Source organism: Vombatus ursinus, unplaced genomic scaffold (genome assembly GCF_900497805.2).
Source record: "Vombatus ursinus unplaced genomic scaffold, bare-nosed wombat genome assembly UNPS02001287.1, whole genome shotgun sequence".
Classification (NCBI taxonomy): domain Eukaryota; kingdom Metazoa; phylum Chordata; class Mammalia; order Diprotodontia; family Vombatidae; genus Vombatus; species Vombatus ursinus.
Genome location: NW_020941065.1, coordinates 18,057,846 through 18,085,804, shown reverse-complemented (window position 1 = coordinate 18,085,804; position 27,959 = coordinate 18,057,846). Strand labels below are relative to the sequence as shown.

Below are 27,959 nucleotides of genomic sequence, written 5' to 3'. Positions count from 1 at the left end.
TTTTCCATCACAAGGCCTTTGGAGATGTCTTAGATCCTTGTATTGCTGAGAAGGGCTGAGTTTATCAAAGTCAGCTATTGCACAAGGTGGCTGTTACTGTATACAACATTCTCCTGGTTCTGCTCACTTCACTCAGCATCAGATCACACAGGTCTTTCCAGGTTTTTCTGAAGTCAGCCTGTTCATCATTTCTTATAACACAATAGTATTCCATTACATTCATATACCACAACTTGTTCAGCCATTCCGCAATGGATGGGCATCCCCTCAATTTCCAATTCTTTGCCACCACAAAAAGAGCTGCTATAAATATTTTTGTACATGTGGGTCCTTTTACCATTTGTATGATTTCTCTGGGATATAACCCTAGAAGTGTTATTGCTGGGTCAAAGGGTATGCACATTTTTATAGCTCTTTTGGCATAGTTCCAAATTGCTCTCCAAAATGGTTGGATCATTTCACAACTCCACCAACAATGCATTAGTGTTCCAATTTTCCCACGTCTTCTCCAACATTTATCATTTTCCTGTCTTGCTATGTTGGCCAATCTGATAGGTCCTAATTCTTAATCGATACACCCTTCTAAAAGTCCCTCCCTATCCCCTCATCTTCTTATGTCTTTCTAAATTTAGAAGACTTTTATATGCCTTTATATATATATATGTTGTTCCTCTCTAACTCATTACCAATGAGGGTAAAGTTCCAGCACTATCAGCCCTCCCCTCACTTGCTTTTTCTATATCACTTCTTCCTTTCACACCTCATTTGCATGAGCTAATTACTCCTTTTTATCTCTCACTACACAGTTTTATTTTTTTAGAATCACCCCCATCATACACAGCTCAGCCCCAAGCCTTTGTTTCAAATTACTCGAATAATGATAACAGTCATAAGAGTACTGATAACATTTTCACATATAAAAAGTAAACAGTTTGACCTTATTGAGTCCCTCATAATTGGTTTTTAATGTTTACTTTATATTTCTCCTGGATCCTATATGTTGAATTTTCCATTAAGTTCTGCTCCTTTTGTCACAAATACCTGAAAGGTTTTTAATTCATTAAATGTCCATATTTTCCCCCCATTCAGGAGCACACTTAACTTTGCTGGGTAAGTTAATCTTGGTTGTAACCCTAGCTCTTTTGCTCTACAAAATATACTGTTCCAAGACCTACAGTTCTTCAATGTAGCAGCTGTTAGGAGGACTTATAAGCCCTGACAGCAACTCCACAATATTTAAATTGTGTTTTTCTTGTTGCTTGCAATATTTTCTCCTTAACCCGGGAGCTTTGAAACTTGGCTATGATATTCCTGTAAGTTTTTCTCTTGGGATCTCTTTCAGGTGGTGATCAGTGCTTTTTTTGTTTGTTTGTTTTGTTTTTGGTTTTGGTTTTGTTTTTTTATTTCTGTTTCACCTTCTTGTTCTAGAACTTTGGGGAAACGTTCCTTAATAATTTCTTGTAATATTGTATCAAGATTTTTTTTTTAATTATAACTTTCAGGTAGTCTAGACTATTCTTATATTGTCTCTCCTCAATCTGTTCTCTAGATCAGTTGTTTTTCTGATGAGATATTTCAAATTCTCTTCTTTTTTTTATTCTTTTGATTTTGTTTTATTACCTCTTGGTATCTTTTATAGCATCATTAGCTTCTCCTTACCCAATTCTAGTTTTCAAGGAATTATTTTCTTCTTTAAGCTTCTGATTCTCTATTTCCAGTTGGTTGACTTTTTTTCCCATAATTTTCTTAGATTGCTCTTATATTTTTTTTTTCTAATTTTTCCTAGGCCTCTTATTTGATTTCTAAAGTCCTTTTTAACTTCGTCCAAGAACACTTTTTGTGCTTAGGACCATTTGACATTTCTCATTGAAAAAGGAGTGGCTTTTTTCACTCTGCTGCCTTTCTCTGAACATGAACCCAGATCTTCTCTATCCCCATAGCAGCTATCTACGGTTGGGTTCTTTTTCCTTACTGATTTTTATTTTTATTTTTAATTTGTCTTCAGCAGCATATTATTATAATCCAGTTCTAGTCCTGAGGTGTGAGGAGTGATGCCCCAAGTCTCAGGTCCTTCTTCCTGTTATTTTTTGAGCTCTGTCCCAGGGTCCAACCTTGGGCACTCTTCTCCACCCATAAGCAACAGCTCAGGCCTCCAGTCACACTGCCCCACAAAAGCTCTTGCTCTCTGTGGCCCCTCTGCTGGGGGCAAACTTCAAATGTCCTTTCTGCACTGGAACCAAAACCAGGGACTCTGCTCTACTGAGAGTGCCCACAGCCAGCAGAGTCCCCACCTCTTTGCTAATGTACTTACCTGACAGTTTCTGGTAATGCCCATCTGCTCCCAACCCCTCCACAGTAATGACCGTGAAGAAGCATTAGGGAAAGAGGCTGTGGAGATGGCTTCTGACTCTACACACCCCAGGTCATGATTCAAGATGGTCCAGGCTAGGCTTGAGGGAGATGAAAGAGAAGGAAACTAGGTCCCTTTTCCCCAACAGCCACGCCATCCTTCCCACTCCTTTAAGGATCATGTCAGAATGCAGAGTAGAGCAGAGGGGGAGGAGGGCCACTCCAAAGGGGTTTTTGCCAGCTCAGGAGAGGACTCAAATGAAACCCTCCTAGAGAGAACTGGGACGCTCTTCACCTCACTTTGCCTCATTCCAAGTTCTCGTCTCTACCCGGCTGCTGTCCTCTGGGATTTCTCCCCCATGTCCCAGGACACTCTTGAGAAATCTCACCATTAGCCTTGGTATCCCACCTCATCAGTACCCTCTGTCCCTTGGATTGGAGGGTGAGGCCAAGCCTCCAGTTAAGGGGGGTGCTCAGCTCAGGGATCTCTTTATTTCTCACCTGGCTGAACTACTTGGGGACGGCTCTGCCTCTTCACTCATGACCTGGCGTAGGGGTGCCCCCTTTCCTACCCCCCAAGCTTTTCAACTTCCTTTGGTGGGCTGTCTTCTTCTATTAGATTGTAAGCTCCTTGAAGGCAGGGACAATCTTCCTTTTTTATATCTGTAACCCCAGCACTTAACACAGTGCCTGGTACAGAGCCATTGTTTAATAAATGGTTATTGACTATTGACTGAGTGCTTGCTCACCACATAAGTGAGTCCTCAAGGTCACTCCCATTCCATGGAAAGAAGATGGAATGTTGGCTTCTTATGCCAGCCCAAATGAGGCTCTGCACACAGTGACAAGTGTCTGCATTTAAAGGGAGAAGGGAGAAGTTCTCCCGTGATTCTCGCCTTCCCTCTGCTAAACATGGCCTAGAGCCAAATGTTCCAGGTCTAAGCACCTCCAGGGAAGGAGAAGGGACATGACCAGGAAGAAGCCTGGCTAATACAGGGAGTGGAGGAAAGCCAACCAAGATTGGGGGCAGAGGCTGAAAGACAGAATATGGGAGTCTACGTAGGGCTAGGGGTTTCCATCTGAGACTAAAACCTTCATCGAGAAACTACCAAGAATATAACCCGTGGATCTTCACTCTGGTTTTCATATGGCCAGTACTGGAGAGACAGAGAAGACGTTGCCAGGAGACACTGTATGCCTGTAGGGCCTCGTGTCTACCTAGTCCTTTACCCCACGATGCTAAGAAAAACTGAAGCTGCTGCTGCTGCAAGATGGCTGACAGGGAAGAAACTCTGAGAAGAGAGGAGGAGGCGAGGTTCTAGGGGGTGGGAGAAAAAGCACACGTGAGGTAGGATTGAAGTAACCTGGGTCCTTTGACTCTGGACAAGGCAGAACCTTTAGGAGATTCAGTCCCTTTATCAAATGAGAACAGCTTCCCTGTTTAGCTTATAGGGCTTCTCTGAAGGTCAAATGAGACCCTAACTCCCTAATGGGAGTCTTTTATAAACTGTAAAGCAACATAATTAAAAAGTAGGTATTAGTTTCAAAGGGTTAAGGTAAAAAAGAAAATCATAAAATCTTAAAAGAGTTAGAAGGCACTTTAAAAGTTATCTGTTCCAACTCTTTCATCTTACAGAAGACAGAAGTGATCTGCCCAGTCTGGCTGGCTGTACTAGGGGCAGAGCTAGGACCAGCCTCCCAGCCATTGTTCCACCTGCCTTCTCTGGCCCCTTCCAGCTCAATTCACTGGACCACACACACACACACACACAAACACACACACACAGCTGCTAGTCTACTCTCCCACAGGCAGCTCTACAGCTGGCCAGAGCAACAATCAAGACACAGCAACAGAAAAGCAACGCCAATTTTGTTCGAGGAGACATGCAATGCATCTTGCTGTCACACTGCACAGAGAAGTTCAAATGACCATGCTTCTACTGAATTTAATTTCTCAAATATCCTTGCTTTTAAAAATAACTATAACTAGTTAGACAAGAGGAAAAATGTATATACGAAGGGAAACAAAAGCCCTTTTTAAAACTGGTGGGAGTCCGGTTATGACTTGTACTCTTGCCACTCGGGAACAGCCCTGGCCACACACACCTTTACTTTCTAGTTATGGACCAAGAGATCCTGCCCTGGGAGTCTGAAGGCCTGGGAACCTAGGACAAGGCACGGTCCTAGGCTGGGTTACACCGTCTCTAAGGCCCTGGGAGTGGAGGGTCCAAAGCTGACTTGCTGTGTGACCTTGGGCAGGCAGGGCACCAAGGTTCTAGCTTCAAATCTGTGACAATATGACTCTACGATCTTCCTCTGTTACACACATCTAACCCCATCCCCAATTTCCTACATGCTCAGCAAAGTCACCTTTGTTCTTTTCCTTTGACACTCAAAGCCCCGCATTCCAAAATAGGCTTGGAAGCCCCGTCAGTGGGAAAACGGCTGCATGGGACATTACTGATAGGAGAATAGAAGAGAACACTAGCATTCCTGGAGCCAGAGGAGCTAGGTTTGAGTCCTGACCTGGGCCATCTCCTGAGGGAAGCCCTACTTCACAAAATGAGCATGTGTTTACTTACCTGCTGTTATCCCTCCAGCAGAATGGTAAGCTCCCTGAGGGCAGAAACTGCTTTTTATTTTTGTCTTTCTATGGCCAGCTCCTTGCACATAATAGATACTGAATAAATGTGTGATGAATTGAAATTGCTTCCCTTTCTGAACATCCTTTTCCACATTTATGGAGATGATAGTACAGCATTACCTGAATCCAGAGGACGGAGCACGCCACCCACCTCGTGCCAGAGATGATGGACTTAAGCTCTGGAATAAGACAAGCATTTTTGGAAGTAGCCAAAGCAGGAATTTGATTTGTTGGACTATGCAGGCATGTTGTAAAGAGTTTCTCTTGTTTGTTTGTTTTTCCAGTGGGGGTGGGGCAAGGGAAGAGGAGAGAAAACATTTTTTTAAAAGAAAATTAATAGATTAGAAAATCCTAATGCAATGCCTGAATGGCTGAAAAGTTATCGTGGTATTAATTTAAATGGAAATAGTTACTGAGCCAGGTCTAGTTGCCTATGTTTAATGTTCAATATTAAATTCTAATGAAATATTTAATGAAAAAAGAAAAAAATGTAAAAGCATTTTGTAACAATAAAGTACGACAGCTCACATTTAGAAAGCATATTACTTTTTCTTCACAACCAGTGAGTTGACAGGATAGGGATTAATTACCGTGCCCATTTGGAAAACGTACAAGCTCCAGAAGGGCTGGGATTGAAATATTCTGTCTTTGTTTCCCCAGTACTGTACTTTGTACACAGCAGGCACTTAATAAATGCTTGGTGACTTGAAGAAGAGAAAACTAAGGGCCTGCAAGATTAGCCCCTGATCCCCCATTTGTAAGGGCTAAGGGTGAAAGCTCCAGGATCACTGGATTTGGACTTGGAAGGGGCCTAGGGATCATCTGGTCCAGTCCTGTCAGTTTATAGTTGAGCAAAATTAGGTGGAGAGAGGCAAAGTATTTGCTCAGGGTCACACCTACAACAGAGCTGCACTTCACACTAAGGTCCTCAGTCTCCCAATCTGCTCTTTCGTCCTTGGCTCTTTCTCATTCCCTACCCCCCACTCTCCACCCTGCCTCCAATATTTTGTTCTGTTGCCATTACCTTTCATAAATGGCCAGGTTCCTCCATTATAAGGCTACCCACAATTGGAAAACATGAGGGCAACAGAGCTCCCTCCTAGCTGCCTCTGGCAATCTGCCCTGTGCAGAACTGCCTACCTTGCAAGCTTGGCCCTGAAACTGCCACTGTGATGTGATTTCAAAAGCCAATGCTGAATCTGGAAAAGAACTCGTGGACAGCAGCCAGTCTACCCCTTCTGGCTGGGCATGACTGCATCCCCTTTACGGCCCACCGAGTCTTTTGTTTTATCATTCATTCAAACACAACATTCCTATTACAATGGTCTGGGACTCCTCCATCGAATCAAGTGCCTGCTAAACCATTATGGGAAGCCTCCTGAACACTCAAAATAAGTTTGCTACAAGCACAGGTGTGACAACATCCCAGCTGATCATGCCACTTACTGGGATTTCCCAAGAAGGAGACTGAGAGGCAGTCTACCAAATTATAAGGAAGAGACAAAACGACATGAATAAAAAGTCTGAATTTTGCATGGAACTCCACATTAAAACTTATATACATTACTTAAGCAGAGATCTCCTAGATAAGAAATATAGAATCACAGAGTTGGGGAAATGCAGGCTGTCTTTCCCCTTAGTTACTACCAACTTTAATTCTATGGTATATGGCCCTTTTCCTCTGTGCAAGAATTTGATGTTGAGTGAATCTGCATGTTTCATTGGCTGTATGTCGTTTATGGTACCCAGCTCCTGCCAATATGTCTCACTTAATGTACTGTGAGATTAAAAGAGAACACACAATGTTTAGAAGGTACTAAAAGCTACCCGAGACCTCTTGCTAAGTCATTTTCAAAACAACTTTACTGATATAAAGATACTAAAAAATGATGAAAATTCAAAGGCAGCCCATGAAATTGACAACCAAATAACTTGGGCTTTGAGGTATTATTTGCCTTTCTTTCCCCAGTTAGCTACAAGGATGGCTTTTAAAAGAGGGAACCTTGATCTTCTCAGTTTTAGGCAAAGACCCATCTCCTAGGCCTAATTAAAATGTGCTTGTGGGTCCTTGTACGGAGTACATGCTCCTTTCCAGAAGGCCTGTCATCTGCACAACACTGAGCACAATGGATAAAGGTCTAAACATTCCTTTATTTGCAGGTATCAAGTTAAATCAATCTTAATTTGAAATGTCTAACATTCATGAAGTCATTAAGGAGGAGTTACAGGTATCAATCATTTTTCTGTCCAAAGCCACTATCTTGGGCTTTTCATTTCACTGAAGCAAAATCTAGAACATTTATTGAAAAAGACCAGAAATGCGTGCATCTCTTTGAATGATCGGCTATCCTGGGGTAAAGAACAGAGGGCCTTCAGTACCAGTCCAGGCTGCCAGAGCCTGTGTCCTAATTCCTGTTGTGTGACTATCCCAAGGACTTTATAGGGATATGGGCAGACAGAGGCAGAATCAGACTCAACGGTATATGCACAGTTTAGAAATGAAGATGTGATACCATTAGGGACACTACACACTTCTTTGATCTTGACTACATCTAAAAAACATTCCAAGAGAGTAGAAACAATTAAAGTGCTATTTTTGTTTTGTTTTGTCTGGGGGGGAGGGGTTGGATCTCTGAGGACAGCCCCCTGTTCCAAGGAAGAAGCAGGGTATTGAAAATCTCTACCATCTCCCTCCATATAAAGCTTATTTATGATTCCAAATTAGTTCCAGCCCATTAGCAAGAAGAAAAGCACAAAATTAAATTAATTGTTCTATCATTTTCTACTTGACACTGCAAAGATAATTCAGTATCTGGGAATTCAGTAGGGGTTTTCTTTGGAGCCAAATTCAAGCTCTGAACCTCTAGCTGGTCTCACAAAGTCACTGTCCAGCAGCACAGCCAGCCTCTTTCCTTGAGAAACCTGCTCTGGAGTTTTAGCTGACAGCTCAAATACAAACATGGCAGCTGTGCTGGCATACTGAGCATAATGAATGGTGTGATCACATCCCGGCCCCGTACACTAAAATGAATTTACAAGACGGCGGCTCTGAGGAAGCTGCAATTATCGCTATGGCCAAAGGTGTTTCAAAATGATATAACGTGTGAGGGACAAACACATATTTCTCATATTCTGCAACTGAAAGTATATCCCTGTGGTGTGACATTTCTTGATTTTTAGATTAAATGAATTGGAATGTAAGAGATAAATGTTTACATAACACCAAGCTATATTTACCACATTGTACAAAAGAAAAAAAAAAGAGACCACCACAGAATTATATAATTATGAATACTTCAGGAATACATAGCAAAGAACTGTAACTACAGACCAACATGACGGAAGGCAGCACCAAAATCATTTACCTTACTATACTCTGATATGGGGACACTAAAATCATAAATGAACTCCAAGGTCTCTCCCAGCTCTAACGGCATGTCTAGTTCTGATATTCTGTCAGAAGAATCATGATAGCATAGGCTTAAAGTCTGATGGGAGCTTAGGTCACTGTTCCCAAGTTTCTCAGTTTACAGATGAGGAAACTGAGTCTTAGACAGATGAAGTGAGTTGGTCAGGGTCATACAGCTAAGAAGCGTTTGAGGTAAGATTTGAACCCTGGTCTTCCTAATTCCAGGTCTCATACTCTGATGACTACGTTCCACTGCTGCTAAGGTTCATTCCAGTTCTAAAATGCTATGATGCTAGATCTTCTCTCACTCTAAACTCGGATGACCAATAGCCTATTCAGATTCACTTGCTGGAAGACCCTAAGTACAGCGCCATCAACGGCACCACAACAGAGCCCTCTGCTGCGATGACAGTGATGCTCAGGACCAACTAGCTCCCTCAATGCACCTTCACAAACCCAGAGAAAGCACATGCCTCTGAAGATTCAGATTCCTTTCAGGAGAAAACAAAGAAGCATTAACCTCTCTCCCCAAGGATACCTCCTGGGCACATCTTCCTTCCAGGGGCAAAGTCTGTCTCTCAGTCCGATGCCACACTGACAAAGCGGCTCAGCAAACGCTTGCCCCAGTAGCTGACCCTTCCTGGGCTCACCACATCCAGCTTTTCTGTTGGTCACTGTTCACCTGGATACTCTAATCTGCTCAAAGGAAGCGCTGTTTTAGAATGCTCTGAATGCGTCCCCATCAAAATCAGAGGGCACTTTTGTCCATCAGCTTCTTTTTTTTTTCCTCCTTTGGCAAGGCAATTGGGGTTAAGTGACTTGCCCATGGTCACACAGCTAGTAAGTGTCAAGTGTCTGGTTTGAGACTGGATTTGACCTCAGGACGTCCGGACTCCAGGGCCAGTACTCTACTTACTGCACCACCTAAGCTACCCCGTCCGTCAGCTTCTTTCCCTGTTCAAGATTATTACTGAAATTTCCCCTCCATTATTGTTCCCTGTCGTCAGCACAGTTCGATTACTTACGTTAACAAGCGACTCCGTGAACTTGATGTGCAGCCTGTAATTAGACAGTGCAATGACGGCCTCCTCGGCCCGGCCCACGAACTCTGTGCTCTCACCGTGAAGTTCCAGGAAAGGAACCTTCAAAATGGAAGAAGAAATCTTTCAAAGTTCAGAAGCAGCCAAACAAGTTCTTCAAAGCCGATCCCTATAGTGTAACCCATTTGCTATATTAAAGTGCACTTATTCAAACAGTAATAGTTGTAAAGTATATTTAATTGGTTTTATGTTTAAAGTTGAAGTCGAAACTTTTCCACAACGAATGCTCTGACATGTAGGTTCAAATATTATGACCCTGCACATGGTTGATTACAAGTCTGCAGAAGCTGGGTAAGACCCCATCTCTCTTAAATGAAGCAAATCACTTGAGCTACAGGACCTCTGAGATCCCTTCAAATTCTGAAATTCTTTGATGGGATGAAAAACAGAGAGAGCTGTTATACGTAGGTCCCTCTCACTGCACTCTTCAGTTCTTGGGATGTTACCATGTCACTCACACAGGGGAAATGCTACTAAGCCTTAGAAGCTTTAGAAAAAAACAGAGAGAGCAATACCTCAAGGAGAAGGATGGCAGAGCCATCACCATAACCCTGGAAGTTCTTGAAAGTGCTCTCTGCACGAGCGCCCTCAGAGGTAAGTGGTCTAAGTACGATTCCCCCCTTTTAATAGACGAGCTAATTAATATGCACTAAAACTCAGAGGTTAATGGTCACACAGCGAGTAGATGCCAAAGCCTTGACTGAACTGAGGCCCAGCATGCTTCCTACAACACTGGCCTGCCTTGAAATAAACATTCACCAAGTGCCATCAGGGTACGTATGGAGGAGGTGCAACAAGAGACACAGAGATGAATGAGACACAACCGCTGTCCTCAGGGAACGTCTAGTCTGGTATTACAGATCAGACAAGTGCGTGTCTTAAGAGAAGTCTTAAGGGCGGTGGCGATTCCCAGGAGGACGAGATCAGGGAAGGTTTCCTGCAGAAGGGAGCACCTGAAGGAGGCCACGAAGAACTTCCATGGAGAGTGAATGGGGGAGAGGGGGTTTAGGAGAGAGGAGGGGTTTGAAGGAAGAAGGCCATTGTGACCAAAAGCACAGAACATAACTGGCAATGGAAACTGTCCATTCTGGCTAAGTGTAGGACACGTGATGGGGAAGCAATGGGAAACAAGCCTTGGAAAGTAGGCTGGGACCAGATGATAGAAAGTTCTGATTGCTAGTCCAGAGTTTGGACTTCACATGACAGGCAATGGAAAGGAATGAAAGGTTTCTGAGTAGACAAGTAACATACTGGAGCTGGGATTATGTCATATGGGAAAACGGAAAGGGAGAGACCACAGAAGCAGGGGAGCTAATTAGGAGGTCACAGAGCCATGAACTAGGGGAGTTGGGGTTGAATGGAGAAGGTAGATATGAAGGAGTCCCATCCAAAAGCTTGGCGACCGTGTTAGCAACCACACAACTACGGATTGGTCAAAAAGGACAAAAGTGACCTAGTCATTACCTGAAGATTCTCATCCTCTCGAATCAATTGCTTCCTGGGAAAGATTTGATTGGCCTGGATGCATTCAAGGCTGTGCTGTGTCTCTTCATCCTGGAAAACCCCAAATTTCTGAATAATGTTGACGCTGCTCTTATTCACCCGTAACAGGGTTTGTTCGACAATGACTAATGGACAACCATAAAGAGATTCCAGGGACCCTTGAAAAGATCACTGGGCACTGCAGACCATCTGAGTTAAGAGACCTCCTAAAAGTGTCCCAATCCACCGGGGTCCCATCAGAGACAAGCAAGTGCTTCGACACCAAATGTAGAGCCAAAAAGAGGACATTAAGGATGGTTCAACCAAACCACATTTTAATGAAGTTGCTGGTATAGACTCTTGGGGAAATAAATAATTTATTTTCATTTGTATAAAGGAGGCATCTTTCACTTTAGGTCATCATTCTGGGCAGAAGGGCTTATCTGGGAGACATATAGTTTATTAGAAAACTAATCCAGAAATCAAGATACCAGCTGCTTAAAAAGTAATTTTCAAAAGCCAGACAAAGTCACACAAACACAAGAAATACAACTGTCAAGGTACTGTTAAACATTTAAGTTACATTATGTTTCGGCAGTTAAGTAAATCTCCTCAGAGAAAGGTTTTTAACCAAACAAAATAGACAGTCACATATAGTTTTGAAGATTAAACCTAACACCAACTTTGACCATAAAATTCCAATTATGTAATTCACCACTATAATCAGATCCCAAATATAAATTAAAGCCTATGTGACATTTATGTTAATGTCGAATTAGGATATGAACTGATCTGGTGAATATCTACTAGGGCTGCAATCAATCTAATATAAATGGTTTGGAGGACCCCAAACCTAGAAATGCAAACCACCAAATCATACATTTTCTTTCCTCCCCGTCCCTCCACACCGCCCCCGCCAAGAAACCAGAGCTGAGACCACCTGCATTCCTGTATATCCAGTCTCACTGATTTCTCCCATTGTTGACCAGAGAAGGGAAAAGAAGAGCCAGTGAGCTTCAGATGGAGAGAAAGCAGAAAGAGCAGTGCATCTGGCATCATAAGACTGGAACTCAAGTCACAACTCTGATTCTTTGTACAAATATAGCTACAGTCCCTTCCCTTCCCTGAGCCTCAGTTTCCCCATCTGAAAAGTGAGGATCACACGTGCACCAGTTATCTCACAGGTGTGTACTGTGACCCGAATCCCCTGTAAGCTGCCAATGGACTCACATGAACTTTGGACTCATCCGTTTGGTGGAATCTTGGCCACGTCCTCTCCTAAAAACAGCACACCTCAAAGCCTTCAGGTTTCAACTGACTTCATGAAGTACCAATGGCGACCTCTGGCCTCACCACATGACTCCCCAATCTTCTCTTCCTAGCCTGCATTTTCCTGATGACAGATGTCTTTGACTCCTGTTCCTTCTTGGAGACAATACCTAGTTCTAAGGTGCAGCCTGCTCCCACCCACTCTGTGCCTTTCCTCTGCTCTCTGTGGGAGAGTCATTTTCACTGCTTCAGAGATGGTCGGGTCCCAAGCCTTGGTGCCATTCAGCAGCACCAGGAGAATGCTGATCTTAGAAAGATGGCTCCTGGTTTTCAGGAGATGCGTGGCATCATCAAACACAAGTGCTAAATAAACTGATTATTGTGGTTGTTGCTGTATTTTAAAAAACCCATGTATAAAACTCAAGAACGGTGTGCTTTTCGGTTAGAACACTGTCTTTCTTTAAAAATAAAGGTGATTTTTTTTATTCTTTTCAAAACTCTCCAAAAGGAAATTCCTAAGGACATGGAGGAAAAATGCCGGTTGAACTCAGCTGAATTCTGAGCCTTTTCTTGGGACTCCTACTCACAGCTAGAGAAGAAGGGCTGTGAAATGACAGGAGAGGCAAGTGCTCACCCATACCTAGAGCAGGTCGTTAAAAGCGGGGAACTGCTCCCCTCAGTGCCTCACTGCCTGATCGCACCTCATAGCTAGAAGACACATTCAAGAAGATCTTGTTGGATCCTGTTTGGTCCCTGGAGGGGAAAAGGTTTGCCCATGGCATGCAATGGCTTGGCAGCAGCCCAGGGGCTCTCTGTACTACCCCAAGCTGCCTCCTGCCACCTTAGGAGAGCGGTTCTACATTGCTTCCTCCCAAGGGATGCCCTGACCTCACTGTCTCTGTGCACACGGCCAGAAATACCAACCTTTAAATGGCCAAGAGCAGAAATGAGGCAGGAGGCTAAAAATTAAAGAGGCCATTTACTCACACACCCTAAGTGGCACTGTCAGTGCCCCCGTGATGACCAAGCCCAGTGGCTGTAACCCAAGAAGTGACTGTGAGCGGGATGATATCCTAACATAAGAGGAAGGACAACGAGTGGAGGGAAAAGAACAGGGTGTCAGTGGCCACTGACAAGCCTGAGCAACTGTGTAGGAGCCTCCGCTTGCCTTCATTAGGAGAAGATGGGTTCCTCTGAGATCAGTTTTTATTTTTAATTTGATAAAGGTACTATAGACTGGGAGTTCCTTGAGGGCTGGGGCTGTCTTTGCCTTTTTTTGGATCCTCAGTGCTTAGCACAGTGCCGGGCACATAGTAGGTGCTCAATAAATGTTTCTTATTTACTGACTTATTGCTCCTTGAACACACAGAAACAGGATGAGGAAAGATGTAATGAGTAACGTGGGTGGACAAAGAGGGAAAGGATTAGCTGCTGGCCCACGTGATGACAGGGCCCTTGCAGGATCCTCACACTGGTGTGTGCCAAACGGGAAGGTTCAGAAGGAGAAAGCTCCAGGTCATAGAGACCTGGAAGAGAGAAGACAGCCAGTTTCTCCCAAGGTGCCAAGCCATGACATGTGGATGGGCAGGTGAGATCCCAGACCAGAGTTCTCCTACACTCACCAGCCAGTAGCTCTCCTGTTCTCCTTCTCCTCTCTGAGCTCAGGGAGTCTCCTGCTCGGCCCTGCCACCTTATGCATAGGGCAATCAACAGGTGTGCGATGACTTCAGCTTAGACGAGGAAGCAACAGCGGTCAGAGGCCCTGGAGCCTCTTTGGGAGAGTTTAGAGGGAAAGGGGCTGGCTCCCATCCCTACTCGTCTCCATTGCTGCTGTGGCACCTGGGGCAAGTGGGCTCTGCTCCCAGAGCCTCGACCTTCTCATGCCTAAAACGAAGGAGTTGGCTTCCAGATCCTCTCTAGAGCTCCTCTCTAGAGCTGCCAGGCACCTAGACAGTTGTGTGCTTTCACCATCTAGAACACAGAAGAGGCTTAATACATGCTCGGGCTGATTTTATGTTGGAAATACTCTTCCAAGCCAATTCCAGTTATCTCCATCTTCATCCTACCTTTAAGGAAATAACTTTTTCCCCCAAAGACCATGTAAAACATTAGGAAAAAAGTTACCTTGTATTAAAAATGCAATGAAAGTATTTTTGTCTAGCATGTTGGAAAACAAAGAAAATGGTGGAAGAGGTGCCGGGGGGTTAAAAAAAGTCAAACCCATCTCACTCAAAGAGCAAATTAAAGATGTTCCAGCTAACTTCCAGCATGTGGATCCCACTGACAACCTGTGAGGGAAGGACAGAGCAGGGATTTCCACATAAATCCCCACTACATCATACAAATCAGAGGAACAGCTGGCATCTATAGAAGCCTTTCCCTAAAACGCGTTTTGCACGATTGCACATGTACAACCTATGTCAAACTGTTTGCCATCTCAGAGAAGGGAGAGGGAGAGAATTTGGAATTCAAATTTTTAAAAAAGAATGTTAAAAATTGTTTTTACATGTAACTGGGAAAAAATAAAATAGGATTAAAAAAAAAAAAAGAATGCTTTCCATACCTTAACTCACTAGAATCTCTCAATGACCTTGTGAGATGCTGAGGGCATCAGTAAGCCCACTTCACATCTGAGGACACTAGAGTTGCTCTGGAAGTGGCGTGGAGGCCCAGGTCTTTCCCCATGCAAGCTCTGCACTCTTAACCACGACCCGTTGTGAGACCGCTGGTGCACACTGGACTTGCACCCCAAGACAAGTGGTCTCTACTGAGCCTTACACAGAGATGGCCACTTACTATCAACCTCATCATTGTACTGATATCAGAGAATCATAGCATGTGAGAGCTAAAAGGAAATCTTGTAGATCATTAAGAGGAAGGTAAATGATTTTGCCAAGGTCTCATAGCTAGTTAGTGATAGAGAGAGGAGGCCCAGGTAGAAGGTGACTTCTTGGTGCTTTATCATTGGTGGTCTCCTCCTCAGACCACCTCGATTACACAAAGTACGAGACAGCTGGTAAACTGAGGGAAGAGCATCAGGCTTGGGATTCAGAGGCCTGGATTCAAGTTTTCCAGCTCTGAAACTTAACAGGTATGTCATCATCGGCAAGTCCCTTAATTAACCTCTCAAAAACTCAGTCTTCTCATCTGTGAAATGAGAATAGCACTAATATCAAGGAGGGATTGTGAGCACTGCACGGAACAATAAAGCACTACAAAACCAGGAGGTTTAATTATGATCTGGGAAGTGTCAGGGGAGATGCTCCCACCTGCAAGTTTTGGACAGAATACCAGCAGCGCAGTAGAGCAGGGAGGTGGCTGCATGGGAATGAGGGATGTCTGGAGGGACTGAGCGCCGAGCTCTCTGATTCAGGCTAGCTGGGTGACTGGGAGCAAAGAGCTTCTGCCTTCTAGTTCACAGTATCTACCTAAGAATACCAGCTGCATTTTTATAGCACTTTAAGGGTTGCAAAGAGCTTTACAAATATGATCTCACTGGGTCCTTATAACCACCCTGGAAGAGAGGTGATGTGTTATCATTCCCGTTTTACAGCTGAGAAAACGGAGGCACTCCGAGTGAAGTCAGTTGCCTAATGACACTCAGGCAGCAAGTGTCTGAGGTCAGATTTGGGCCCGGGTCTTCCTGGTTCCAGGTCCCACGCTCTGTGCACTGTGGCAGACTCACTTCCAAAAACAAGTACTCAGGTGACCTCTCAGAGCCCTCTGCTCTTTACAAAATGCTTCACTCTGAGTGGCAAGTGGGCCAGGCTCACTAAGGCTGCGCTACGCTGTCCTCGCCTCTGCTGAGGAAAGAGCTAAACAACATGGCAGCCCTGCGGGGGAGGGGGGTTTCATGGAAAAAAGCCCAAAAACCAATCATGTAAAATTCAGACTGAGGGAAAATGAGCCACATGGCTCAATGTCACAGGAGTTCAAAGGAGTCCTCATGGGTTACCTCTCTAACCTCCAAGAGGGAGTCTCTCCCCTCCTGGGATCCCTCCCCCACTTCCCACAGGCTATACTCAAAGCTGTCGTATCAACTCATCGCATACACTGGAATAATCTTCTGCCAGGAGAAGTCATCAAATGCCTTCCTTCCTCCTCGCCTTCAGTACCTACTCTATTGCACTGCCAACTTAAATGAAGTAACAATCCAAAACACATCTGTCCTCATGTCCCTAATGAAGTTTGAAATGAATCTGGTTCCTCCAGTTCCCTCTCTGTGCACCAGAATGAAGCAGCTGGGCTCCAGCAACTATGTGGGAGCCCGGGAGCCAGAAGTGGGGCAATCAGAGAAGGCGATCCTTGGTAAATGCTCGGGCTCCAGCTTCCTGTTCCTAGGTGTTTCATGGAAGGGGATTTATACACTTCTCTGGTAAGGACTGGAGGCTTTCAGAGTTGGCAGAAGGGCAAAAGAGACAGAACGAATGAATGGAAAATCATTTATGAAATGCTATCTGTGTGCTGATGACTGTACTATGGACTGGCAATACAGCTATGAAGGCAAAAAAGTCCTTGCCCTGAAAGAGTCTGTATGCTGCCAGACAGGAGACAGAAAGAGGATGCCAGGGCCAAGGTTCCAGGGCTTTGGAGGAGGGGCAGGAGAGCTGGCTGGCCCATGGCTTCTGTCCTGGGGAGCGGGGGCAGAGGAGAAGGAGCAGAGCAGGAAGTGCCAGTCTCTGAGAGTACATGAGGGGAAGGGAGCAAAGCATGGCGGGATCTGTCTCTTAGGCAGGCCCCAATCAAGAGAGAACAGAATGCCCATGTGTGTGAAAGGGGAAGATAAGGGATTATGAAGACCAAAGAGAAATCCTTTCTCTATATCTATTGACCAAAAGAAAGCTCACCATTTCATATACAGCTTTACTTAGTCACACGGTGCTTTCCTTACCACAAAGCGTCAAGGTTCTCCCCTGGCTCTTTCAGGGACTAGTTTGATCACTATAATAATAAAAACAGCTAGTATTTACCTGACACTTGAGGGTTTCTAAGTGCTTTACAAACATTATCTCTTCTGACCCTCACAACAACCCTGGGAGGTAAGTGCTGGTTATTATCCCCATTGTGCAGATGAGGAAACTGAGGCTGAAAGAGGTTCAGTGCTGGTAAAGGAGCCTGGTAAATCTGGGTGACATCACCAGACTAGCGGCTTTGAGGCTTCTGGGCTTCCACTGGACAACACAGCCTCGGATCATAAAGCCAATGACTCTTTCTGGAGAAGGAAGTTTACTTCTACCTCTAAATTCTATACTCCTGAGAAGAGGCCAGAAGCAGATGAAGGTTAGGTTCAAGAAAATTAGGTTACTTTCTTGACAAGAAGGCTTAATTTTGAATCCAGAGTTCAGCTGAATTACAAAGCTATTTCTCAGTCCAACATTTTTGCTTGGTGACTCCTGCTTACCATGACAGGAAGCCCAGGTTAGGAGGAGGATCCTCGTCCTAGCTCAGCTGATGGCAAAGGTTCTTCTTCCTGTCACAGTGAAATCTAGAGAAAAACGGAAAAAAATGTCACTGGTTTTTTTCAGCTAATAACCTACTTTAAGTCTATGAATTTAGTGAGCTAACCAAAACCAACCGGGAAAGGGTTAGCTATATTTGGCTAATTCCCACTCTACTGACACACAAACCCAATAATTCACTTTTAAAAATCCCACTAGTCTTAACCTATTCCTGAGCAAACAGTGTAAGTGTCTTGGCTTACACTGAGGAGTTAACGTCGGTCTGATTATGCTTACATGAGATTCTCTCCTAGACAGAAACAATTGTTTTGTGGTTCATTTCATAAACCAAGTGATACCCGTAAAAATGAGAACAGGCAAAGCAAAAGCTCTGGACATAAACACGAATTAGTTTTATTCATACACAGAAAGATTCCCTGTGGCTCATAAAAGATGAGCTGACTTTGGAAAACATCATGCATTCCTCCTCTAAAGGTAGAAGATAACCGGATCTGGTGAACATTGTGTCCTTGATTTAAAAAGAGCGTCATAACCAATTTTCAAGCCGAAACATTCTTCTTACATATTAGCAACTATAAAGTATTACGAATCTCACCAAGTAGAGCCAACACTACGTGTAAGGAATTGTGGAAAAAATAGAGTATTTGAGGAGAATTTTCATAGTCAAGGAGAAGAGCCAGCTCCCAGGTGTTCATGCAGAGTCCACTGCAAGCTGGTCCTCAAGTCCGCTTAGGCACAGACAGATACACAGACGATACTGCTGAAGAGTATATGCTAAGTATACTTAGGTACAGCCAATAAATCTACAGAGAGAGAGAAAATGATCACTGCTAGCTTAGGGAGTCAGACCTCACAGAGCACAGCTGAGTAGGGCTCAGGCAGCGAGGAAGGAAGACAACACCTAGAGGCGTTCAAGGCCAGGGCAAAGCAAAGAGCCACGGATGGGTTATGGAAGATGAGGGGGACGAGGAATTCAATCTGCCTAGAATGCAGGATTGGTGCAGGATAATGGTGAGATATAAGATTGGAAAGGTAGACTAGGGCCAGAGAGTGCAAAGTTTGGAATACCAGGCTACAATGGTGGAATTCCCAGACATAATCTAGGAGGCAATGGGGAGTCACTAAAGACACTGAACATGGGTGTGGTTAAAGGAATCTTTTAAGAGGACTGTTCTGGTATAATGACTCCCCTACCCAATATACTCCGATGGACCAAACACAAAATCCTCTGACATTCAAAGCCTTCTGGAACCTGGCCCCTTCCTACCTTTCCACTCTTCTTACACCTTATTCTCCACCAGGTACTCTCTGTTTCAGTGGCACGGACCTCCAAGCTATCCCACAAACAGGACACTATATCTACTGGCTCTGGGAATTTTCACTGGCTCTCCTCCATGTCTGGTATACTCTCCTCCCTCCTTTCCAACCACTGATCTTCCTGGCTTCCTTTAAGAACCAATTAGAATTCTACCTTCTAGAGGAAGTCTTCCCCAGATCCTCTTAATTCCAGGGCCTTCCCTCTGTTACTGATTTCCTATTGGTCCTGCATATAGGTTGCTTTATATATATTTGTTTTCATGTTGTCTCCTCCATTAAATTTTAAGTTCCTTGAGGGCAAGGATTGTCTTTTGCCTCTTTTTGTATAACCAGTGCTTAGCTCAGTGCCTGGCACACAGAAGTGCTTGATAAATGTTTACTGACTGGGGCAGCTAGGTGGCACAGTGGATAGAGCACGGGGCCCTGGATTCACGAGGACCTGAGTTCAGATCTGGCCTCAAGACACATAACACTTACTAGCTGTGTGACCGGGGGCAAATCACTTAACCCCACTGCCTAGCAAAAAAAAAAAAAAAAAAATGTTTACTGACTGATTGGCAGAGACTGGGGAAGAGGAGACCAGCTAAGAAGTTACTGTGAAATTCTAAATATGAAATGACAGGGAGCAAGGGGATTTCCAGCAAATAATCTTAGTGACTGACTGAACATAGGGACAGAAAAAGAAGAGAATCAGAAAGGCCAAAACAGGAGATGGTGATGATGATGAGGATGAGGATGATGATGATGACGATGATGGAGGCAGGGAGATGTAATCTCATCTCTCTTTAGCAAAGTCAAAATTACAGTGAGTGGCTGATTTCTGTTCTTGGTGCTGTCTTTCCATTTAGACTGTTGAGTCAATGTGTATGCTGTTTTCATTCAGATTTCAGTGTTATTTTATGGGAGGAAGGAAGAAATGGAATTCTCAGACAGTTTTTTCATTTCATTAAAATCTGACTTTATTTCAGATTCTGATTCTCTCCCTCCCACTTCTTCCTCCACTGAGAAAGCAAGAAAAACAAAACCCATCACAAGAATGTATAAGCAAAACAAATTCTTGCACTGCCACATTAAAAAAAACATCTGCAAATCTGTATTCTAAGTCATCACTTCTTTTAAGAGGTGAGCAGCATGTTTCATTTGAGTCCTCTGGAATTGTGGTTGGCTATTACTATAAGGAGGCAGCCACGCGGCACAGTGGATAGAGCGCTGAGCCTGGAGTCAGGAAGACCTAAGTTCAAATCTAGCCTTAGTTAGATACTTACTAGCTTTGTGATCCTGGTCAAGTCACTTAATCTGTTTGCCTTAATTCACGGGAGAAGAAAATGGCAAACCAATGCAATATCTTTGCCAAGAAAAACCTCACGGACAGTATGGTCCACAGAGTCATGAAGGATCAGACATGACTGAACAATAACATTACCCTGATAAGAATTCCTAAGTCTTTCAAAGCTGTTTGTCTTAACAATATTTTTGCTATTGCACAAATCTCCTGGTTCTGCTCACTTTATTCTCTATCAGTTCATACAAATCTTCCCAGCCTTCTCTGAAACCATACCCTTCATTATTTCTTATAGTACAGCAGTGTTACATCACATTCATAGACCACAACTTGTTTAGCCACTGCCCAATTTATGAGCACCCCCTCAATTTTCAACTTGTTGCCACCACAAAAAGAACTTCTATCAATACACACACACACACGCACGCACATTTTTTTTTTCTATGTGGGTCTTTTTCCTCTTTTCCTGATCTCTTTGAGGTATAGGCCTGGTAGTGGTATCTTACCAAGTATTTATTATTAATCTGGGCAAAGTGCACATTGCTCTTAAGTGGAAGGCTGAGATTTGATGAGATTGAGTCAATGGGGCTTTTAGCAAAAAATAAAATCTCTTTTAAGATAACAATACAAGAGGCAGCTAGGTGGCGCAGTGGATAGAGCACTGGCCCTGAAGCCAGGAGGACCTGAGTTCAATTCTGGCCTCAGACCAAACACTTGACACGTACTAGCTGTGTGACCTTGGGCAAGTCACTTAACCCCAATTGCCTCAAAAAAAAAAAAAAGACAACAATACAGAATGAATTATTGAAAGCATCTCTCCAAGGTTCGTCCGTCCCCCGCCCCCGTTCCCTACAATCTCTCAGGTTTGCCTTCCTACCAACCCACACGGAGGCACAGGATAGCAGACGACAAGATTCCAGGGCAGCATTCTCTGGCCTAGCACAAAGAAGCACTCCCCTCCATTCTGCAGGCAAAGCCCTGACTACTCTACTCTAGTTACACAACCATGTGAGGGAAGTAATAAATGTATCATTACAGCCATTTTACAGATGAGAATGCCAAAACGGAAAAGTCAATGACTCTCCTATAATCACAGAAGTAATAAATGTCTGAAGCAAGATTCAAACTCCAGACTCAAGTTCAGATTCTTTCCACTATACCACACTGCTTCCCAAGTGGAAGAAGTATAAAAAAAAAAAGTTCACAATAAATATGTACAATATATACGAAACAGACTGAATTAGGTAATTCTGGATAATTGTTTTATATTCTGGTATGTGCAGAGCACTACCTGACCAGGATCCCCTGTGTCTATTCAATCAACTCCAATGGCTCCATATTGCCACCAGGATCCCATCCAAAACAGTCTGTTGCTACTATGGAAGTGTTCTGCATGACTACACATGTATAACCTGTATCGAGTTGCTTGCCTTCTCAATGAGGGTGGGTGGTGAGGCAAAAAGGGAGAGAATTTGAAACCCAAAGTTTTAAAAACAAATGTTAAAAATTGTTTTCACATGCAACTGGGAAATAAGATATACAAGCAATGTGGTATAGAAATTTATCCTGTCCTACAGGAAAATTGAAGGGGAAGAGGATAAGAGAAGAGGGGGACAGAAGGGAAGGCAGATTAGGAGAAAAGGGTATTCAGAATGCATGTCATCTTGGGGTGGGGGGAGGGACAAGATGGAGAGAAAATTTGGAACTCAAAATCTTGCGGAAGTGAATGCTGAAAACTAAAAATAAATTAATTAATAAAAAAATAAAAATAATAAAATGGTCTGTTGGATTAGCCTCCTCCTATTTTTGCAATCTTTTACATTTTATTCTCCCCCACATACTCTACAATCCAGGAACATTTGCCTTGTCGCTGGTCCTCAAACACATCACTTCAACTGCTGACTCCAAGCATTTTTTTTGGGCTGTCCCCCATGCCTAGAATTCTCTCCCTCTCCCTCTCCCTCTCCCTCTCCAAATCCTGGGCTTCCTTCATGTCTGTCCCAGCTAAAATCCCACCTTCTGCAAGAAGAAGCCTTTCCTGGTCCCCTTTCATGCTCATGCCTTCCCTTAGTTGATTAGCTCCAGTTTATCCTGCCTAGAGCTGTTTGTTAAGTTTGCTTACACAGTTTGTACAGAGTTGTCTCCCCCATTAAACTATAAGCTGCTTGAGAGCAGGGGCTGTCTTTTGCCTTTCTTTGTATCCCCAGCACTTAGTACAGTGCCTGGCCCACACTAGGTGCTTAATAAATATTGACTGACTGTGTTAGGTACCACAAGAAAAACCGTACTGAGTTCCAGCTTTCAGAAGTCTAGTGGGGTCCGCAATAAAGCAGACAAAATTCACACAGGCGTATTAAGATAAGCACATAAGATAAGGGAGAGTGTCTTAAAGAAAGTGACATCTGAGCCAGGCCTTGAAAGACAAACAGGACTGAAGACAAAGACCAAATGGTGGAGTGAGTCTTCTACAGACAGCCCCACTGCCATCCCCAGTCTCTCACTTCTCTTCAATCTTGGGCTAAGATTTCCACAGCTACCTACAAAGAGACCTTTATGTCATCCATCCTCTTTACAATCACTCCTAATCGGCAAACCTACTGGCCTTCTATGGTCCTCCTCCTTTCTGAGCTCTCTGCAGCCTTTGACACTGTTGATTACTCTCTTCTCTCTAGGTTTTCAAGACTCTCCTCCTACCTCTAGGACTACCCTGTCTCAGTCTCTTTTGTTGGATCTTCATCCAGGGCACCCCACTTAACTCTGCATGTCCCACAGGGCTATCCTGGGCTCTCTGCTTTCCTCCCTTTACAGCATATATTGGGTAACCTTGTTGGTTCCCATGGGTTTGGTGATCATGTCAATGCAGAAGACTGTGTTTATCTAGCACCAAACTCTCTCCTGACCTCCTGCCCCACGAGCCAGCGCTTGGCACAGTTCCTGGTACAGAGCAGTCACTTAATAAATGTTTACTGACTGGTTTTCAATTCAACATGCTCCAAACTGGCCTCGTCATTCTTTCTCCTCTGCCCTTCCCTTCTTCCTAACTTCCCTTTCACTCTCAGGGGTAGCGCCATCCTCCCAGTCACCCCTGTTCTCAGGCTTCAGTGACATTCTTGTCCTCACTCACTCACTGACTCTCAGAACCTTCTCTAAGGTCCAATCAATCAAATCTTGTAGATCGTACCTTGGACCAGCTGTCATCTCCTCTGCCACTGCCCTTTCACTCCCTCACATCTGGGCTACTGACAGCAGCCTGCTGTGTGGTCTCCCTTTCTCATATCCCTCTCCACTAAAATTCGTCCCACTTTCTGACATAAAAGTGACGTGCCTAAAGCACAGGTCTGACTGTGTCTCCCTCATACTCAATAAACTCCAGCGGTTCCCTAATGCCTCCAGGATCAAATATAAAATCTTCTCTTTAGATATTAAAACCTTTCATAACTTGGTCCCTCCCTCTACTCTTCCAGTCTTTTTTTTTTTTAAGCAAGTGGGGTTCAGTGAGACGGCTAGTAAGTGTCTGAGGCCCAATTTGAACTCAGGTCCTCCTGACTCCAGGGCCAGTGCTCTATCTCCTGGGCCATCTAGCTGCCCCTTTTCCATTCTTCTTACATCTTACTCCACACCTCCTCCCTATGCCAAACCACTATCATCTAGTGACACTGGCCTCCCGATGTTTCTCCCATCACAAATTTCATCTCTTGACTCTCTCCTCACTAGGCTGTCCCCTAGCTGGGAATGCTCTCCCTCCTCAACTCCACCTCCAGCTCCCTTCAAGTCTCAGCTAAATTCCCACCTTCTACAAGAAACCCCATCCCCTTTAATGTTAGTTCCTTCTCTTCAATGATTATTTACAATTTATCCAGTGTATGCTTATTTGCACATGATTATCTGCATGTCTTTCGCATTAAGACTGGGAGCTCACTGAGGGCAGGAGCTGATTTTGCCTTTCTTTCTATCCCCAGCATTGAGTCACAGCACATAGTAAAACACTTAATAAATACCTGTTGGCTGAGGAGAGCAGGGGAGACCAGTGTCACCGAATTAAAGAGTACATGTCAGAAAGTAAGGTATAAGAAGACTAGAAACGTAGAAGGGGGCTACATTATGTAGGGCTTTGAAGGCCAAGCACAGCATTTTGTATTTCATCCTGGAGATGATTGGGAGCCATGAGAATTTATGGAATGTGTGCTTGTGACATGTTCAGACCTGTTTTAAGAAAATCATTCTGACACAGCTGAGAGGAGGATGGCCTATAATGGAGAGAGTCAAACTATGTCAATGAGCCACAATTCTAATGCCAACTCTAAATAAAATTCATGCATGCTGCCTATGCTAAGGAGAATGAAAGAATGTCACCTAAAATATGACAGAATCTGTGCCATTATGACAAAACCTGGATTCAAATGGGAAGAAACACACATGGTCCCGGCAGCATTTACCCTAACAATAGTGACTGACATGTCTTTTCAAAGTGGTGGACAACAGCAGATCGTTCATATTTATAAGATTAAAGCATTTAATCCTAAAAGTCCCCTTAACAACCATCTAGTTAATTCTCTCATCTTACAATTCAGGAATATGAGGCAGAACAAACATCAGTGGGAAAAGTGATGGTGTACATGGAGGAAAAGATTGTGCTGTAAAAGCAAACGGCATTGATAAACTTTTTTTTTTTAAGTTGCTGTGCTCACAGCTATGGGTAGGAGATTCTCAATCAAACAAGAAATAGAGGTAATTACAAAAGGTTAAGAGATAACTTTTGATTAAAATAATCTGAAAAGTTTCTGCAAAGATAACATTAATACACCTAGGATGAGAAGGAAAGTGGTTGAACTGGAAAACAATCTTTGTATCACATTTCCTGATAAGAGTTTGGTATCCAAGATACACAAACAATTAACATATATAAGATTAACAGCTATTCCCCCAATAAATAAGTGGTCAAAGGATATGAATAAACAGTTCTCAAAAGAAGAACTGCAAACCATTAACAACCACAGGAAAGAATGTTCCAACTCACTAATAATAAGAAAAGTCCAGATCAAAACAACTCTGAGGTTTCACCCCACAAACAGCCAAAGATGACCAAAATGGCGAGAGTCAACATTTCAAGGGTTGTGGGATGATGGGGTCACTGATGCATTGTTGAAGCTGTGAACTAGCAAAACCATTTTGGAAATCAATTTGCAATTACGTAAATAAAGTGCCTAAAATATCCATACCCTTGGACCTAGAGATTCCATTACTGGGCTTATACCCCCAAGGAAACAACTGATAAGAACGTCACCACACACAGTACACTAAAATGCTGAGAGCAGCACACTTTTTGTGATAGCGAAGAACTGGAAACAAAGTCGATACCCATTGACTGGTGGATGGCTACACAAATCATGGTATGTGAATGTAATGGAATATGATTAAGACGTAAGAAATGATATGTGTGATGAATACCGAGGAGAGAAAGGATGGAGGAAAGAAGGATGGACTGATGGAATGAGGTCTCCAGGGCCAAGGAAACAATCTACACAGTGACTACAACAATGCAAAAGGAAAGAACCCACACACAAAAAATAAAAAATGAAAGTAGTGGGGCGGCTAGGTGGTGCAGTAGATAGAGCTCTGGCCTTGGAGTCAGGAGGACCTGAGTTCAAATCTGGCTTCAGACACTTGACACTAGCTGTGTGACCCTGGGCAAGTCACTGAATCCCAACTGCCTCACCAAAATGCAAAAAATAAAAAGCAAACAAATAAAAGAAAATGAAAGTACCAAAATTATAAAGCCGATGCACGAATCAAATGAAAAGACATGAGAGGACACCCCCAACCTTCCTCTTGTGGAGGTGGGAGATCTACAGATGTCATACACTGAACATGTTTCTCAGGCTTTCTCAATGCACTGATCAGCTATACTGAGTTTTTACTCTTCTTTCTCTTTTTCGGTCTTCAAAAAATACTGTTATTTGGATTGATGAATTCTAGGAAGGGGAGGGACCTTGGGATAAACTCTGCAGCTGTAAAAAACAAAAGACATCCATAAAAACTTATTTTAACAAAAGCAAAACCTGCAGAAAATGAAATTATAAAAATGAACAAGAGTTGCTGAGGTTGCTGGAGCTAAGAGGATGACAGGCTTCTTGGCGAGAGCCGGTGAAGATACTGTTCTTATTGTCCAAATCCTTCAAAGACCCATGAACGGTGTGGCCAATCTCAGACACGATCCTGATACACTCTGGCAAACTGGCCTCTGCAAGAGTAATTCTTTTCTAGGCACTTTACTGAAAAAAACAAACACCTCACAAGCTGTCTTCTCTAACGTAGTCTTTCTTCCTAGCTAAAGAAATGCTTGTCTGATTCCAACAACTGGGTTGTACAGGCTTCTGGGAAACAGATACCTAGTGAGGCAAAAGCTGCCCGGGGGGGAGTGGTAATATATTTCTATCAAGCTGCATCTTGCAGAAAGTCTTTGTTCTGTAAGCATCATCATCTGCACCCAGCAAAGCAACTTGCTCAACATTCCAGGTCAAGCTGTGTGGGAGAAGGGGCTCTGGGCTGGGTATAGCAGCCTCCGCACAGCATCTCTCCACCCTAGGAGAACTCAAGTGAGCCCCTTAACCACTCCAAGGACACTAATCCCACCATGGCTCAATTCCCAAGGCAAACATGAGAATGCAAGGGATAATGTATATAAAACAATTTGTAAATTAGAAAGCAATAAACAAATGGCAACCATAAGCATTACAAATGTATGGGGAAATACGAAATTTGGTCTGTGGGTCAAACAACAGAGTTAGAGGACCCAAAATCTCATGGAATCACCAGACTGGGAGTGACCATAAGGGAATTTTCACATACAGCCTAGGCTTGAGAAGACCTGCCACCAATCATCCTCCAGATGCGTGCAGACACAGACACACACACACAGACACACACACACACACACACACACAGACACACACACACACACGAGAATTTCACTATAATTTTTAATAATCCTCTCAAGAAATCCTTCCCTAAAGAATTTATGACAAAACAAGAGACAGAGAACATAATGAAATGCAAAATGGATTATTTTGATTACGTTAAATTGAAAAGTTTTTGCACAAACAAAGCCAATGCAACCAAGATTAGAAGGGAAGCAGAAACCTGGGAAACAATTTTTATAGCCAGTGTCTCTGATAAAGGCTACATTTCTAAAATACATAGAGAACTGAGTCAAATTTATAAAAATCCAAGTCATTCCCCGAACAGACAGTTTTCAGAAGAAGAAATTAAAGCTACCTATAGTGATGAAAAAAATGCTCTAAATCACTACTGATTAGAGAAATGCAAATCAAAACAATTCTGAGGTACCACCTCATACCTATCAGATTGGCTAACATGACAAAGCAGGAAGATGTGGGGAAAATGGAACACTAATGCATAGTTGGTGGAGTTTGAAGTGATCCAACCATTCTGAAGAACAATTTGTAACTATGCCCAAAGGGCTACAAAACTGTTATCATACCTTGCAATACCACTTCTAGGTCTGTATCCCAAAGAGATCATAAAAAAATGGAAAAGAGGGGCAGCTAGGTGGCGCAGTGGATAGAGCACTGGCCCTGGATTCAGGAGGACCTGAGTTCAAATCCAGCCTCAGACACAAAATACTCAC

The 27,959-nt window shown here is 43.5% G+C and overlaps 1 protein-coding gene across 5 annotated transcripts in view; it reads right to left on the bottom strand.

Annotated features, from left to right (window-relative positions):
- MTMR3 (myotubularin related protein 3) overlaps nt 1-27,959 on the bottom strand; it is a 193,485-nt gene that overhangs the window by 50,272 nt on the left and 115,254 nt on the right. For all 5 annotated transcript variants that reach the window (XR_003569189.1, XM_027863537.1, XM_027863545.1 and 2 more), the window contains exons 3-5: nt 17,655-17,738; nt 10,967-11,056; nt 9,428-9,544 (exon numbers count right to left, since the gene is read on the bottom strand). Coding sequence is in view for 4 of the 5 variants with exons in the window: in XM_027863537.1 (XP_027719338.1) it covers nt 9,428-9,544; nt 10,967-11,056; nt 17,655-17,657 (210 nt within the window). In the remaining variant the exon portion in view is untranslated. The remainder of the gene's footprint in view (nt 1-9,427; nt 9,545-10,966; nt 11,057-17,654; nt 17,739-27,959) is intronic.